This window comes from Dendropsophus ebraccatus, chromosome 7 (assembly GCF_027789765.1).
Source record: "Dendropsophus ebraccatus isolate aDenEbr1 chromosome 7, aDenEbr1.pat, whole genome shotgun sequence".
Taxonomy (NCBI): Eukaryota; Metazoa; Chordata; class Amphibia; order Anura; family Hylidae; genus Dendropsophus; species Dendropsophus ebraccatus.
In genome coordinates, this window is record NC_091460.1 from 110532872 (window position 1) to 110551395 (window position 18524).

The 18524-nt window shown below is 40.7% G+C and overlaps 1 protein-coding gene across 5 annotated transcripts in view; it reads right to left on the reverse strand.

Annotated features, from left to right (window-relative positions):
- Positions 1-18524, reverse strand: part of PSD3 (pleckstrin and Sec7 domain containing 3) — a 286235-nt gene that overhangs the window by 186535 nt on the left and 81176 nt on the right. For 4 of the 5 annotated variants that reach the window (XM_069978141.1, XM_069978144.1, XM_069978142.1 and 1 more), the window contains 2 exons: positions 16286-17294; positions 10971-11363 (listed from right to left, as the gene is read on the reverse strand). In XM_069978141.1, the coding sequence (XP_069834242.1) occupies positions 10971-11363; positions 16286-17294 (1402 nt within the window). Of the gene's footprint in view, positions 1-4290; positions 4427-10970; positions 11364-16285; positions 17295-18524 lie in introns of those variants that run through there. The other variant, XM_069978146.1, reaches the window with a different exon arrangement.

The window sequence follows — 18524 nt, forward strand, 5'->3', positions numbered from 1 at the left end:
ATCGCAGTGCAAAGTGTTAAAACTAACAGCAATGAACATTAAAGTGACTCTGTACCCACAATCTGTCTCCCCCAAACTGCTTGTACCTTCAGATACCTGCTTTTAATCCAAGATCTGTCCTGGGGTCCGTTCGGCAAGTGTTTCAGTTATTGTCCTAAAAAACAACTTTTAAACTTGCAGCCCTGTGTCAAACTGGCATGGCCTAGAGTGTGTGTGCATTAGGGTGGCACCACCTCTTCGTCCCTCCTTCCCACCCTCTTCATCATTAGGAATGCTCCAGGCAGATTTTCTCCTATTCAGCAGCTGTGTGAGCACGGCACATGGGCTGGATTGTTAAAGCACCTGTGTAATGTTTGCTGCAGAGGAATAGGAAAAATCCTGCCAGTTCCATTCCTAATGATGAGGAGGGTGGGGAGGAGGGACGGAGGGGTGGTGCAAAGTTAGGGCACAGATACTCTAGGCCACGGCCGTTTGACACAGGGCTGTAAGTTTAAAAGTTGTTTTTTTAGGACAATAACTGCATCACCTGCCAAACGGACCCCAGGTCAGATCTTGGATTAAAAGTAGCTTTCTGGCGGTACAAGCGGTTTGGTGGGGACAGATTGTGGGTACAGAGTTGCTTTAAATGTCCGTAAGCTGCACTGAATCCAACATAGTAGAAACCAATGGAGTCTGATACCCCCAGGCTATTATGGGATTTATTAGGTTCCAGTTCTGTCCAGAATTTTAGTTTGCTGCTCCCAATAGAGCCTCCAACTCGCACATCAGTGAAACCATCATTATGCAGAATCCATACATAAGGGAGCCAGTCATTATAAAAATTAAAAAAAAAAAAAAAACCTGCAGAGACATGTCAAAACATTTTACTGGTTGGATGTAGCCAGTAGACTGGCATGGATTTCCTTTTTTTCCCACATGCAACAAGTCCATGGACTTCATCTCATGCAGCGATGAAGATCTCAGGGAGCCACATGCTAAGCCACGCGCTTCTCCTGGCTATATCTAGAGATCAGTGGGGGTCTGAATACTCAGAACCTGACCAATCATCCCTTTTTACAGGTGAAAGTTTATTGGTGTTTTTTTAATGACAGGGACACTTTAATATCTCAATTGGATGAATGACAATTTATATTATTAACAGGATGCAGTTGCATCCTCGCCTCGGAAGGCACAATCATAATATAATCCTTCCCTTAGACAAAAGGTTGTGTTAGGCGTTTCCGTGGAAGCAAAGATCAGACATATAGTAATTTACTATGCCTGATCATTTTTTTGTCACTCGGAAATACACTATCCTTTAAAGTCTGGTGAAAATGTTTATTTAAGTACTGTATTGCCCCTCAAAAGTTATACAAATCCCCAATATAAATGGCTTTTTCCCCTGCACTTACTACTGCATCAAGGCTTCACTTCCTGGATAAAATGGTGATGTCACTTGCTGGATAAAATAGTGATGTCACGACCGACTCCCAGAGCTGTGCGGGCTGTGGCTGCTGGAGAGGATGATGGCAGAGGGATGCTCAGTGTCCCTCCAGTGCCCTGTGTCCCTCAGTGTCCGCCTGCCTTCATCCTCTCCAGCAGCCACAGCCCGCACAACTCTGGGAGTCGGGTCGTGACATCACCATGTTATCCAGGAAGTGACATCACTATGTTATCCAGGAAGTGACATCACCATTTCATCCAGGAAGTGAAGCCTTGATGCAGAAGTAAGTGCAGGGGGAAAAAAAAAAACACTCTTTTAGCATTTCCTGTAATAAGTGTATATTGGGGATTTGTATAACTTTTGGGGGGCAATGCAATACTTTAATAAACAATTTCTCCAGATTTCTCCTTTAAAGGGGTTATCCAGCAAAAATATTTTTCTTTCAAATCAACTGGTTTTAGAAAGTTATATAGATTTTTAAATTACTTCTATTAAAAAATCTCAAGTCTTCCAGTACTTATCAGCTGCTGTATGCCCTGCAGGAAGTGGTGTATTTTTCCAGTATGACACAGTGCTCTCTGCTGACATTTCTGGTCGAGACAGGAACAGTCCAAAGCAGTAGCAAATTCCCATAGAAAACCTCTCCTGCTTTGGACAGTTCCTATCGCAGACAGAGGTGGCAGCAGAGAGCACTGTGTCAGACTGAAAAGAAAATATTTCCTGCAGGACATACAGCAGCTGATAAGTATGGGAAGAATTGAGATTTTTAAATAGAAGTAATTTACAAATCTATATAACTTTCTGAAGCCAGTTAATTTGAAAGAAAAAAAGATTTTTGCTGGATAACCCCTTTAAGGTTGGCTGTGGAAGAGGAGAACAGGCAGATAACTATCCCTAAAATGGGGTTTGGTTTTACTACTAAGTATAGTAATGTTAAAGTGTCCAAAGCAAGTATGTGTTCTCTTCATCTATCTGACATAATTCAAGACCGGAAACCGGGGAGTGCTAACACACACATTGCTGAATGTTACATAGACCTCACCTAGAATTGTCCTAAGCCCACCCAAGACACTCAGTCACATCTCCATACTATACTATATAGCTAAGGCAAATTTTTAAAGAAGCGCTGTCTCGAAATCATTTTTTAGGAAATCAATAGGGGTTGTGATTACAAGCAGATGTGCAATATACTCAGTGTCCCTGTCGTTATAACTTTCAAAATCTAAATTAACAGTAGATATGATATAAAGCAAGTTTGCAATTTACATTCATTATTTTTTTTTTTAGTTATCATGCTTTATAACAAAGCTATACTTACCTGTATCCAGGTTCAATCTCCTGAAAGCAGCTTTTTAGACTTGTGCTGGTTGAAAAAAAGGAGACCAAATGCAGGAAGTTCCGGCCAGTACAGAGAGTCACGTCTCAATGTGTCCGTCAATCACATGACTGCCTTCTCTGAGTGCAGCCAACCTGAGCTTCATGTGTTTGGTCTATTTTTTCAACCAGCACAAGACTAAAAAGGGTATGTGCACACTACAGAATCCAGGCGGATAACTCGCCGTGGATTCTGCAGCTCGCCCCCACGTGCATCTCAATCTGTGCCATAGACTCTACTCTATGCACAGGCGGATTCCGCCCTCCACCCAAAGAATGAACCTGTTCATTCTTTGGGCGAATGGCGGAATCCACCTGTGCATAGAATAGAGTCTATGACACGAGCAGAGATGCGCACGGGGGTGAGCGGCGGATTATCTGCCCAGATTCCGTAGTGTGCACATACCCAAAAGCTGCCTTCAGGAGTATGGACCTGGATACAGGAAAGTATAGCTTTGTTATAAAGCATGATACCACAGTTTGGCTGTATGTATAATGATAATTTAAGCATAGAAAAGTTTAAAAATAAAATAAAAAGAGAGTTTATTGCAAAGACTGCTTTCGAAAATAAACCTTGTTGATTTCCTAAAAAAAAAAAAAAAAAAAAAAAATCACAACAGGTACGCTTTACAGCTAGGCATATAAGAAAGCTCCAAATGTCCTTTATGTGTCTCTGATTTCAAAGGTCACAATCCGGACACTGTAAATTAGTGTTCTCCCCTAGAAGCAGAATATCTGTACAGCAGGGTGTGGAGGGTGTACAGCTCCTTCTAAACTAATCTTCTATTCCTAAAGACTGAAATCGACTATTTTTACAAAAACATGCATTTTCCAAAAATATGGATTTTTTTTTTTTTTAAACTTAACCGATAGTATGTAGCTGCAGGGGACATTAATGCTATAAGCAAGAACATATATAATACACAACTATCCAAATATTTAGGTTTGTTTACACCTATCGTTTCTCTCATCTATCTACTGCATGGCACACATGGTACAAACACACACACACACAATACATTGATGATCTCATGCAGAGGCAATGGACTCTAGAAGGTTTTCGATTACATACGCATTATAAAGTAGTCATGCTTTCCTTTACAGCAATCAACAATTTCAAGTGTAAAAAGTAACTACAGAAATCTATCGCTCCGCTCAGACATGATATGGAGAAAAAACGAAATCCGCAATTTTGTGATGCCAGAGGATCCGACACCCAACACAGCAAGTCACTAGATAAGAACAAAGAGACTGGGAGTTCCATAGTTGTCATTCACTTGCACATCTATATACTGACGTGCTGCTAAGAGCCAGAGCTCACAACCAGTATATAAACTACCAGCACATACATACACAATACTTACCAATACACAAGCGAGTTCCATGAACGTGCAATAAAATGAATGGCCCCTTGCGGATCAGCGACATCCCATATAAAAGAGGATGAGTAAGAAAGACAGCATGAGAAAACCCAACCAGAAGAGTTTCGTTACCTCTCCTCCAAAGCAGCAGACAGTCATCCCATGTTAGTGTAAATGGTCTCGAAACTTTCGGCTTAATAAACTTGCTTGTGCAGGGAAGCGCTTCATTCTGTTGCTATTGTCTGAAGGACACATACACAGAGATGGAGGATCTACACTGACATTTTCCCAGAATGCTCCAACAGTGCTCAGGGCAAGGAGCACAACTCCAAAAAAAAAAAAAAAGTTGTAACAACTTCCCCTCTATCCACTCCCTTAGAGTTCCACCCTCTTACTCATTCCATCGCCCTGTGACCCCCCCTCCCTCCATCCAGGACCTGGGAGAACAGGGAGAAGCACATGACCACTTCTCTCCATTGTGCATCCTGCTCGGAGGCTGATACAGGCTGGTGGTCACAATGCTGCCTGCTGCCGCACTGGTATAACCTCTTCATTGTCAGGAGTCTACAAGGTAACGTCTTATGAAGTCCGGATTCTATTAACCCTTTCACCGCCCGGCATCTGTTTGAGGACAATAGTTTTCTGTATCCAAACTATCTGGCCGTCACAGTATACGTTCTATTATATTCAGCAGTGCAGCTTTGTCTGATTTATTTGTAACCAACAGGTGCATCTTAGACGAGGAGAAGAGCTTAAAGGGGCATTTAGATTTAAACTAATAGGGTAAGTGTTCATAAAATTTTTAAGGCAAAAATACGGCCGTATTTTGCCTCCAAAAATGGTGGGTTAACACAACCGTTTATATACATTATATATATATATATATATATATATATATATATATATATATATATATATATATATATATATATATATATATATATAGGATGCGCCAAGTTTTTGCAGAAACATTTATTTTGCAGAAACATTTTATTTATCCTTCTGATATGCAGCTCTATCCCTCTCATTGTTGACAGCTCGTTGTCTAGGTTACGGGCAACATCTCTGCTCTAAAAGCATTGGTCTATATTTATTATACAGTACATAGACACACACTATAGCCCAGATTTATCAAACTATGTGAAACTGAAACTGGTGTAACTGCCCACAGCAACCAATCACATCCCAGCTTTAATTTTATCAGAGCTAAATGCTGAGCTTTGATTGGTTGTTAGTTATAGACTATTTTTTTTACACAGTTTGATAAATCTAGACCAATGCCTCTATACATCAATATACACACACACATGCTAACCAGACCATTGCCTTTAGAGCAGAGCTCAGTAACCTAGACAACGAGCTGTCAACAAAGGGCAGGAAAAGAGGAGACCTAAATTATTGCATTCTCAAAAAACATTTACTTGACTAGGTCTACAATTTATTGGGAAATAAGTCTGGAACCTTGTGGGTTCGCTGTGGGCAAGCGAAAGTCTACGATGCAACAGCTGACCCCTCCCTATCCCCATAGCAGCAACACATGAGTAAGGCTGGGTTCACACTACATTTTTTGCAATCAGTTTTTGCATGTGTGTGTGTGTGTGTGTGTGCATCCGTTTTTCCACTGAATTCCATAATAAAATAAAAAAAATAAAGAATCAAAACGGATCCATTTTTTTTTAACAGACACAAAAATGAGGTCGACTACGTTTTTGTGTACGTTAAAAAACAACCGGATCAAAACGGACCAGTTTTTTTAATGTACACAAAAACGTATTTGACCCCATTTTTGCGTCCGTAAAAAAAAATGGATCCATTTTGATCCATTTATTTTTATAATGGAATTCAATGGAAAAAAGGATCCAATTTTTTCAACGGACACAAAAATGAGGTCAACTACGTTTTTGTGCACGTTAAAAAACAGCCGGATCAAAACAGATTAGTTTTTTTCAATGTACACAAAAACGTAGTCGACCTCATTTTTGCGTCTGTTAAAAAAAAAAACTGATCTGTTTTTTTTTTTTTTATAATGGGATTCAATGGAAAAAGCGGATAAAAACGGATCAATATCTCAAAAATGAGATACACTACGTTTTTGATCTGTTTTGATCCGGTTGTTTTATAACATACACAAAAATGTAGTCGACCTTATTTTTGGGTCTGTTAAAAAAAATTGATCCATAAACACATGTCTGTCTAAAAAAAACGGAACACTGACACATCTGGTGAAAACGGAGCACAATACAAAAGAATTATGGCGGAGTGTAAAACCCTAGTGTGATCCTGGCCTAAAATCCAGGACACATTATAAAAAAAAACTGTTTGCAAAAGTTATCTGAATGATATTTCTGCCTAAATCTGATCTGGTCCCATCAGCAGAAGGTAGGAATAATAGACAAGTGAATTTACAGTACTAGCGAAGCACTTTGTTATCTCGGCAATTGGCTTATCAGCCTGCTGTCTTTGAAGTCCATGTTGTTCTGCCCTGGATGCCTGGAAAAGCTGGATCGAGTCCTGGGAGACATTTTTCCAGGAATGGATCCAGCTTTTCCAGGCATCCAGAGTGGAGCGGCATGGACTTCAAAGGCAGCAGGCTGATAAGCCAATTGCCGAGATAACAAAGTGCTTCGCTAGTACTGTAAGTTCACTTGTCTATTATTCCTACCTTCTGCTGATGGGACAAGATCAGATTTAGGCAGAAATATCATTCAGATACTTTTGCAAACAGTTTTTTTTATAATGTGTCCTGGATTTTAGGCCAGGATCACACTAGGGTTTTACACTCCGCCATAATTCTGCTAATTTTCCGAGTGTAAAACCCTAGTGTGATCCTGGCCTAAAATCCAGGACACATTATAAAAAAACTGTTTGCAAAAGTATCTGAATGATATTTCTGCCTAAATCTGATCTTGTCCCATCAGCAGAAGGTAGGAATAATAGACAAGTGAATTTACAGTACTAGCGAAGCACTTTGTTATCTCGGCAATCAGCTTATCAGCCTGCTGCCTTTGAAGTCCATGCCGCTCCACTCTGGATGCCTGGAAAGGCTGGATCCATTCCTGGAAAAATGTCTCCAAGGACTTGGTCCAGCTTTTCAAGGCATCCAGGGCAGAACAACATGGACTTCGAAGACAGCAGGCTGATAAGCAAATTGCCGAGATAACAAAGCGCTTTGCTTCGTTTGTACTGTGAATGAGCTCATCTCTAGTAGGAAGTGCAGACATACAGAAGAGATGCTTGTATGTGTTCTCCACAACGGTCGCTTGTATTGTAGCAGCACGCCTGTATGATTTCACTTCCCTGTGAAAGCTGAAGGTGTACAGAGGTTCACACATGACGGGTAAATCACTAACCACTCATACAGTTCTCCTTTTCTATGTCTGTTAACCCTTTTTTAAGTGAAATAAAATATTTGTATGATGTAAGGTAAAGGTGATAATTATTTTCTTTACATAAACCCCTTCATGACCGAGCCCATTGATGCCCAGATGTCCTTCCCGCCTTCTAAGAGCCATAGCGCTTTTATTTTTTCACCTACAGGGCGGTGTCATTTTTTGCACCATGATCTCGTTTTTATTGGGATCATAAACAGAACAAAAACAGCCCTCAAGACACCATGAACAGGCTCCTATAGTTTAATCACACATGATAAAAACTATATATAAATAAAAATCCACAGGGCCCTTGTGGAAAAGGTAAATAAATCTTCAGTAGCTAAAATACTATTTATAATCTTTGTTAAAATACCATGTAGAGGTCTAAATAAAATACAGCAACAGATGAAAGCAGTGTTCATCCAGTCTTGTTCGAGCTCTCAGTGCTGTTAGGCTGTGCAGGGGGATGTGGGATAGTTCTGCACAGGCTCTGGGCTGAACTAACAAGTTGTTGCAACAAAAGTTTCATAAACAAACTAAGCCAATGTCTACCCAGCCCTGCAAGCCTTCTCTGTGGCTTACACTGTCTGTATCAGAGAGCAGAATATGTAGCAATATATGTATCATGTATAGTAGCACTGTCTCTCCAGTGGCACAAGCAGCAATGTATACAATAGATGGTGAATAGCAGTGCAGACAATATGCTGGATGAGTCTATACAGCACAGACTGGGTAATGTTGCTGCACTTGTAGTACTTAGTAGATCTTCACAAGGAGAGATGCAATATCAAGTACTACAAGTGCAGCAACACTACCCAGTCTGTGCTGTATGAGCTCACCCAGTATATTGTCTGCACTGCTATTCACCATCTATTGTGTACATTGCTGCTTGTGCGACTGGACAGTGCTACTATACATGATACATATATTGCTACATATTCTGCTCTCTAATACAGACAGTGTAAGCCACAGAGAAGGCTTGCAGTGCAACTTGTTAGTGCAGCCCAGAGCCTGTGCAGAACTATCCCACATCCCCAGTGCTGCACCCTCTGACATTCCCCCTGCTGCATGGGGCATGTGCAGCAGGAATGTATATATACGTATGGCTGACATGAAAAGGGTTAAAGAAGCAACTTTCGTAAAAAACTAATTTAAAACAAACAACAGGGGTTGTGATTAGCAGTTTTGCAGTATACTTTATTATTTTTCTAAGGTTTTCTATGTTTAAATCAGCATTATACATATGGCCACTAGGTGTCTCCCATCAATACACATATGTGCAGCTGCTGCGTAACCATATTCAGTAGCGGAGAATCCTGGGGGTGCTCACATTGTATGGTCAGCTCTCCTGTCACACAGCACCAAAAACTCTGTAACCACACAGTGACATTATACTGACTGACTTGGTGCATAACAAAGAGCATTGTCTCCTACTGATAACCTAGGGAAATCTATACACGTGTAACTGCAGGAGCGCCCCACAGACAGATGATATTGTACAATCTCTGTGAAGTAGGATTAAATTTTGACCGTATCCTATAACTGAAGATGAATGTATGATGCACGGTGTACAGGCAGTATATACAATGATAGCTCAACAAGATAAAGCTACTCATATCTGTCAGACAAGCAGAGCTATCTGCACAATACATTGTATGTAATATCCCAGTGCATTGCAGCTGTCATCCCATAAAACAAACAGCATGTTATACCAAGACCCTCAATGCTTCTATTTTACTCCTGTCTCCTGTGTCTTTCCAGCCTGACACAGTGCTCTCTGCTGCCACCTCTGTCTGTGTCAGGAACTGTCCAGAGCAGAAAAAGTTTTTTCTTATGGGGATTCTGGACAGTTCCTGACACGGACAGAGGTGGCAGCAAAGAGCACCGAGTCAGCCTGGAAAGAAAATACCACTTTCTGCATGGCATACAGCAGCTTATAAGTACTAGAAGACTTGAGATTTTTAAATAGAAGCAAATTATAAAATCTACATAATTTTCTGACACCAGATGATTTTAAAGAAAAAAAAAATGTAACAAAAAGATTGTAGAAATCTAACTTCCCAAACACCCCACTAGCTGCCACCACCAGTATTCCATACCAGCTTGGTATAGACAGGGCATGACATTGGGGAAGAAAGGTGAAGCTTAGCGTACAGGTAATAATCAATGTGTTCGTGACCAGGTTCCTGGCAGGCCCTCTAATGACTAGAATAAGTTTAATGGTATCTGTGACAGTCCTAACACAATCACATGAGGCACTGTGAATGGTCAGTACATTCAGCCTGAATTACCCTGACAGGTCACCGTATGCCACTTATTATGGTATAATAGTCAGTAGGAGTCTACTCTGTACTCAGTTGCACTGAAAAACTAAAAGCAGAACACAATGAGAAGTCACACGACACACAGTATAATGTATACGCTGAAGCCTAGCCACATCTAACACCGTGCCCATAGACAATAATAATCGCTAGTAATAGAGAAACTTAGGAAAAAGCATGCAACTTACTCATAGCACCGGCTGTGCCTGCACGACAGGCAAGTGAGACGCAGGCAAGTAGACGTGATCAGCCCCATAAGAACAGGTAGTGGTACAGTCATACTAAATATCTACAGAATAGGAACTCACCCTCCCCGAGAACAATACCGCCACTTCACTGCCTCTCGTCTTCCTGTTGCTACAGTCCCATACTATAATTTATATTATTCCAGTCCATTAGAGCCTGCAGCATTAACCACTGTCTGATCAATGGTTACGTTCCCAGAAGTAAAACACATGGGAATATATAACTACTCTTCAGTCTTAATAGAAAGGACAAAGCCGATGAGTGTACAGCTAGGTCTCATTTCACTAGCAGCCCTCAGCATGTATGATTCCTATACACAGTATCATGAGGTAGAACTACATACTCATAATATATGGCAGATGGTTGTTATAATAAAGAGCTGTCTGAGAAACGGTAATAGATTGTATTCAGAAAAAAAAATTGTCCAAATCAACTACCAGACATTTCTAATTTACTTCTATTAAAAAAAAATCTCCAGTAATTATCAGCTGCTGTATGTCCTGCAGTAAGTGGTGTACTATTTCCAGTCTGACACAGTGCTCTCTGCTGCCACCTCTGTCCATGTCAGGAACTGTCCAGAGCAGCATAGAAAGTCTCTAGAAAGTTCCTGACATGGACAGAGGTGGCAGTAAAGAGCACAATGTCAGACCGGAAAGAATACACCACTTCCTGCAGGACATACAGCAGCTGACTATTTTTAATAGAAATAAATGACAAATGTCTGTGACACCATTGCCTTTCATACAAACTGTGATATAAAGTTTTACCCAGTAGCAAATTACACCTGCAATGAGATGAGCATTGAAACACTCTGTATAGAAACTATAAAATTACTATAAGATTGTCATCTAAAACAACGAATCATGTGCCTTACCTTCCTGAGATATCCAGCTCCTCACTTGTTTTACTTAATTCTGCTTCGGTGGTATCATCCAGTCCATTGGTGACATCATTGCTGTATCCCATAGATATTCCACTGCCAGAGTCAACTTGAAGAAACTCCTGTTCCACATCGGCAGACATGTTCCTCTCCATATACTGGCTGCTTTCCTTGATTCTTTGCTGAATCATTGGTGTGAGTGGCATCTCAAAACTGAAGAAACTGTCTGGCTCATAGTATAAGGTGTCCAATGACTCCACGCTGTAATACAACGATGTATTGTCCAATATGTTCTCAAACTGGGAGCTGTACAAATCTGTAGAGTCCTCAGAATATCTCTTGGATCGAAAGGTATCTTCATATTGGTCATCAATAACAATCCTAGGACTGGAAGAAAGAGAACTAATTAGATGTTTATAGAAGCTCACACCATAACAATTATAGGGTATGAAAATTATTAAAAGGGCTTATCCAGTGGAAAAAATATATTTTCAATCAACTGGTGTCAAAAAGTTATACAGATTTGCAATTTGATTCTACTCAAAAATCTCATTTTCCAGTACTTATCAGCTGCTGTGCATCCTGCAGGAAGTACTGTTTTCTCTTCAGTCTGATACAGTGCTCTCTGCTGCCACCTTTGCTCATGACAGGAACTGCCCAGAGCAGGAGAGCTTTTTTATGGGGATTTGCTACTGCTCTGGACAGTTCCTGTCACGGACAGAGGTGGCAGCAGAGAGCACTGGGTCAGACTGGAAAGAATATACCACTTCCTTTATAGGTAGTGTCCTAATGTGGGAAAGACCGGGACATTAAAGCTGCCATACAATAAGACGGCTGAACTCGTACGTTTCAGGGGGCCATTGTCATTTAAATATTGTAAGTTCACCTCATGAAACATAAATGATTGTTTAGGGTTTTTGTGTTTATGCCGTTCACCCTGTGGTGTAACGGACATGTTATCTGCATTCCTCAAGTCAGTACGATTACATGAATAGGCAACTTATAAATCTTTTAAGTTTTATTTTACTACTTTAATAATAATATAATAATAATAATAATAATAATTTTTATTTATATAGCGCCAACAGATTCCGCAGCACTTTACAATTCTGGGGTACATACATAGACAAAAAATAGACATTACAGAGAGATACATATAATTATTCATACATGAGGAGTGAGGTCCCTGCTCGCATGCATGAGCTTACACTTTAAAGGGGTTATCCAGGGCTACAAAAACATGGCCACTTTCTTCCAGAGACAGCACCACTCTTGTCTCCAGTTTGGGTGTAGGTTTTGCAACTCAGTTCCACTGAAGTGAATGGAGCTTGATGGCAAACCACACCTGAGCTACTTTAAAAATGTAAGGGTAGCCTCACACATACCGGATTTCACACTGCAAGTTTGCAGCGAAATCCGCTGCGAATCCTGGTACTGTCACTTCAATGGGGTTACATACCCGCAGCGGAAATTTCCTCTGCGATTATGTAACCCGGCCGGCTACAATACAGCATCTTCAACAGGAATCCAACTTTCATCCCTGCATTTCTGCTGTAGATAAAGAAGCCATGTTTAATCTGCAAATCCGACACATGTAAACATAGCCCAAAATAAAACGGTGACAGATGCTGTTTAAGACTTTCCCCGATACTGGATACAAGTATTCATTTATTCTAACGATCGCTGAAGATTAAAGGATCACACCAACTAATTAACTTTAATTTGTGAACTAATAAAAGCACAAATACCATTAATTCTCATAAATGGACTCGGCTCCACTAAGGAGAGTCCATCTGTTTTGCCCGGTGTTTTGTACGACAAAGTAAACTAAAATACCAGAGGAAGCATTACTAAATAAGTATAAAGATCGGTTTCTCCCATTTAGCGTGTGCTTTGTAAACATCCATACTTACATATGAGTAGACGTCCATCATCAATCAGAAGCAGAGAGACTGCCAACCATGACCATCTGCTATAAATTTGTAAATTACTTCTATTTAAAAATATCTTATCTAGTCTTTCAGTATTTATCAGCTGCTGTATGTCCTGCAGGAAGTGGTGTATTCCTTACAGTCTGACACAATGCTCTCTGCTGCCACCTCTGTCCATGTCAGCAAATTCCCACAGAAGACAATTCTTGCTGTAGACAGTTTCTGACATAGACAGAGGGGGCAGCAGAGAGCACTGTGTCAGACTATAAAGAAAACACTGTATCTTGCAGGACAGATAGCAGCTGATAAAAAAAAGTAAGGCCACATTCACACACCCGTAGTGCAGTCCATGACCGCGGACTGCACTACCGTATGTGCATCCGTAGTGCTCCATGCTTTACGGAGCACTACGTTTACACATCATTACCCCAGCCATCTGTGCCGCAAAATTAAATTTTTTTGCGGCACGGATCGCGGCCTCATATACACGTACGGACGTGTGAACGGGGCTATAGGATAACATTTGTTTCATGTTCTGTCCGCAATTGCGGACAGAACAACGGATGTGTGAATTAGCTCAAAGACTAGAGATTTTTAAATAAAAGTGAATTACAAATCTGTAAAACTTTTTGAAATCAGTTCATCTGAAAGAAAAAAAATTCACTGGAGTACCCCTTTAAGGCTGCGTTCACACGTACCGGATCCGCAGCGGATTTCTCGCAGCGGATTTCTCGCAGCGAGACCCGCTGCGAATCGAGTATTGTGAAGGTGAATAGGTACCATACACGCTGCGTGTATGGGACCCATTCACTTTCACAGTACTGGATCTGCAGCGGGTCTCGCTGCGGATCTGGTACGTGTGAACGTACCGTAAAGGGAAAATGTCACAGAAACAGCTATGCAACTTCCAACCGTTGCATAGCTATAACATAGAGAATAACAGCATTTTTAGATGTTATATTTATGGCTGTAATGCTAGTAAATCTAACTTTAAAAGGGAATGTGTCATCAGAAAATGACTTTTAAATAATGTTTTTATTTACTCTCATTTTTTAATTTTTTTTATCTATATTATTAAATAATCCTGAGATCTTGCAGTTTTCATTCTCACCACTGGGGCTAAAGCTGAGACTTCCTGTTCTGTTCTATTGATAGCAATAGCTCCCTGTGGAATTACCTTTTCAAAGGTCACAGAGCATGCTCAATGATATTTTACATTTATCTCAAGGAGACAGAGTCTGTTTATTGCTGTCTATGTCCATGAGAGATCAGTGCTGTGTATATACAAGTCCCCCAGGGGGACTTCTAGTTACAGTAAAAATAAAAGTAAAAATGTTTTTTTATTAATAAAAAATCCCCTCCCCTATTATAAGTCCAAATCACCCCCCTTTTCCCATTTTATAAATATAAATAAATAAACAAATAAATAAACATGTTTGCTATCGCCGCGCACATAATCGCCCGAACTATTAATTAATCAAATTACTGATCTCGCACGGTAAACAGCTTAAGCGTCAAAAAATTCCAAAGTGCAAAATTGCGCATTTTTGGTCGCATCAAATCCAGAAAAAATGTAATACAAAGTGATCAAAAAGTCGTATATGCGCAATCAAGGTACCGATAGAAAGAACACATCATGGCGCAAAAACTGACACCTCAATTAGCCCCATAGACCAAAAGGATAAAAACACTGTAAGCCTGGGAATAGAGCGATTTTAAGGAACATATATCTGTTAACAATGGTTTGAATGTTTTACAGACCATCAGATGATATAAAAGTTATACATGTTACATATCGTTGTAATCGTAACGACTTGAGGAACATGCATAACCAGTCAGTTTTACCATAGGGCGAACGGCGTAAATGCAAAACTTCCCGAAATCAAAACAAATTCCTTTTTTTTTATTTGACAGCGCCAATGATTTTTTTACGGTTTCGCAGCATATGTTATGGAAAAATAATGCCTGTCATTGCAAAGTACAATTGGTTTCACAAAAAATAAGCGCTCATATACGTCTCTAGGTGAAAAAATGCAAGTGCTATGGACTTTTAAACATAAAGTGGAAAAAGCAAAAGTGCAAAAATGAAAATTGGCTTTGACCTTAAGGGGTTAAATCACCAATCTCAAGGGGCAGAGGTGTGGCTGGAGCAAACTCCTCACTTCCCTCTTCATACTCTAGCTTCGAGTGTCACACAGGGCTTGAGGAGAAAGGCGCAGTTGGTACACACAGTGGTGCATGTGCTGTAAGATTTTGGGTCCATTCACACAGAAAGACTGATTATCTGCCAAAGATTTGAAGCCGAAGCCAGAAACAGACTATAAACAGAGATCAGGTCATAAAGGAAAGTCTGAGATTTCACCTCTTTCAAATCCATTCCTGGCTTTGGCTTCAAATCTTTGGCAGATTATCTGATAGAAATGGAGAGGGTCGGTAAAGGAAAGTGGGGGGGAGGCTTTGCAGCTAAAAAAGCAACTTTAACAGTAGAGTTTTGCTCACACACTGTTAAAATGATGGCCGGTTTTACTGGATGGCCGTCATTTTAAAATAATGCCTTATTCTACAAATAATATAATTAGCTAAAATAACGGGCATTATTTGCTGTTAAATGATGGCCGTGAATTAAAAACAACCATTAATTTGATGGCGTGTAAACATAGCCTAAAAATATAAAATCCAAAAGGTACCGTTACTCTTCATGTTAATAAAACTATGCAACTGGGTCCGCAGTTGTCTAGTTATTTTGAGGTGTCGCAGAACGGCCGGTGTCAGTGAAGATAGTACCCGGCCGATATTGCAGTACCGGCTGGATGAACATTTGTGCTAAATTGGGATGCGGGCGCATGTCAGTTTTTCCTGCAGCCCACCGGAATTGGACTCCCGCTGCCTTCCCGTTCAGTGTGGAAGGTAGAGACAGCCCGAGTACCGCCTGGAAAACAGGAATACAGCCCATTACCTAGATCCCATAGCAGAATAGGCTATGTTCCACTCCGCACAAAGTACGGCTGTTGTTGCCATAGTGTGAACATAGCCTTAATCTGCAGCAATCGAGTCAATCTGGCATGGCCTAGAGTATCTGTGCCCTAGGCCTGCGACCTCTTTCCTCCTCTCCATTGCTTGTCTAAAAAGTGCACATGTGCCTTAACAATCGCCATAGACTTACTATAGAATCCATCGAGTGCAGAAAGGAAAAAAAGGGGGAACCTTTCTCACCACTTGTTCTAGCAATTCATGGGGGTCTAACCATTTAGACCCTGCATGTAGATGTTGTCCTCAGCTAGATTTAGGAGTCCACTATTGCAAAGCAACAATGCTAACCACTATGTCGGCAAATCCCATATACATGGGAATCCTTGAGAAATATCAGCTATGACTTACCTTTGGGGAATTCGAACACGTCCTGAAATCTCATCACCAGGTACAGTATCCTTTATGAAAACCTCATTGTCTACCCCATCATGAGTACATGAGTCAGAGGCGCTCCTAGGCCTCTGGATTACACATGAAAACGTTGCCCCTACTGAAGTTCTAGTCCTCTCGGGTGTTGGACAGTAACTATTTGTTCCTGGAGATATGAGGGATGTGGTATCATTTAGTTTTCCCTCCATTGTAGAAGGAGAATTGTCCTCGCATCCTGCAGCCATCTCTGTTTGTACCGTTGTAATATCCGTACCATTAGTAGCAGCATTTCCTAAACATACCGATATAAGAGGAGATTGCGAGTGAGTAGCACCACCACCATTCTCTCCGACACAGACTCTTGTTAAAACAGTTCCCTCCATGAAGCCATCACTGTGGTCCATGACAGTCGACGTTGAAGATTTGGGGAAATCCGCAATCTCTGTGATTTGTGATAGAGAAGATTCTGAGAGAGTCTCCTCCTCTGAAATGGCCGGTAACTCTCTTTCTACATGCATGTATGATGGTTTCCTTTCTGGAGCGTGAACCGTAGGCGCATCTGATGGCTCCTCCTGATTGGGAACCATTACGCCATCTACCTTCTTTAATGGAGGAGGGCTCGGAACATTAGAACTATCCTGCTCATTCTCCAAGTTACCGCCAACTAACAAATTACATTCTGGATGGGAGTGTCTGTTGGTTTGATGGTGATCTAGAGAACAGTTATAGTCTCCATCATCCTCCACTAAATTTTGAGACCCGCTCTTTATTTCATCATGTAAACATTGTTGAAAATAGTCATTTTGTGTGAATGGGCAGCGGGGCTCCTCCAGTCCTCCTAGATCTTCTGGGCATTGTGTTTGTTCATCTAAACGTCCACATGCAGCTCTGAAGGTGTCGTTCTCCCTGTGCTCAGTCGTTCCGTATTCAGGGAATTCATTGTTGACACTAGCAGCCTGTGGAAGCAATCTTGTATTTCCAGGGTCATCTGTTAAAAATAAACACAAATAGATTCGTAACCATAATAAACCAGGAATATAATAAAAGTACAAAATTAACATATAGGGGCAGATATAATACATATCGCACATACTGACACTGTATTCTATACTATTTTACTTATTCTATTTTATGTGTATTAAAAGGGATACTAAACCTTGGGAAAAATAAATAAAATTATATATATATATATATATATATATATATATATATATATATATATATAATCATATAAAATGCACTATATAGCTAAACCTGCAATACTTTCAGCCAGCGGCAGAAACAAGCAGTATTGGAGAAATCCTGCAGACAAAGAGGGAGCAGTTTCCTCCCAGCCTCATTCATCTTCGGCAGGGGACCGGCTGGATGTGTGTTTCAGCGGTGTGCACATGCATGACATCACGGCTGGGAGCAGAAGTTTGAGGAGAAGGGGCAGGGCTCTGTTGACGTTGACTATAATGGGCACGTTGAGCTGCACAATGCAGGTCGTGAAGCGATGAATCAGTACAACAACTGGGGCAAGAAGCGTGTTTAATTGGTCCTTCTTTCACATTTTGTTGTATTCATTCTTATTATGTTGTCGGTGCTGCTAGGAGGTATATGTGGATGAATGACCCAGCTTTCTCAGGTTCCTAAAAGGCAAATCTGCCTAACTATGACTTACGTGTCCATTACAGCTTCACAGAGATCCTTACTCAAATCTGACTGGTTATTCTAGGACATAAGCTGGTGGTATAGCAGTCTGCGGTCAGGTAAGAGTGATCACCCTCTGTGGATATATGCATACACAGTGATGCGCTCATTCGTAGATAATGGTTTATATAAGAGCTCTACAGTGTTCTTACCCAGATGGCAGCTACAGTATAAGAGGATATCTATCCCTGCAGAAGTAGGCAAATTAGGGAGTTAGCAGTCTGGGAAAGCTGGGTAACAACATATAAATGTACCCTAATGTAAAGTGCTTTGCCACAAAAATCAGAATGAATTAAAGAGGCACTGCTGTAAAAAAAAAAAAAAAATTACTCAAAAGGGGTTGTGATCACAAGCCGTTTGCAGTATACTCTCTGTATTTTTTTAAAGTTTCCTATGTTTAAATAAATGTTATATATGGCCGCTACATATCTCCCTTGACTGTGCTTGTGTACAGCTGCTGTGCAGAGACTTCTAAGGGTGCTTGCATTGTACAGTCAGCTCTCCTGTCACACAGCACCAAATCTCT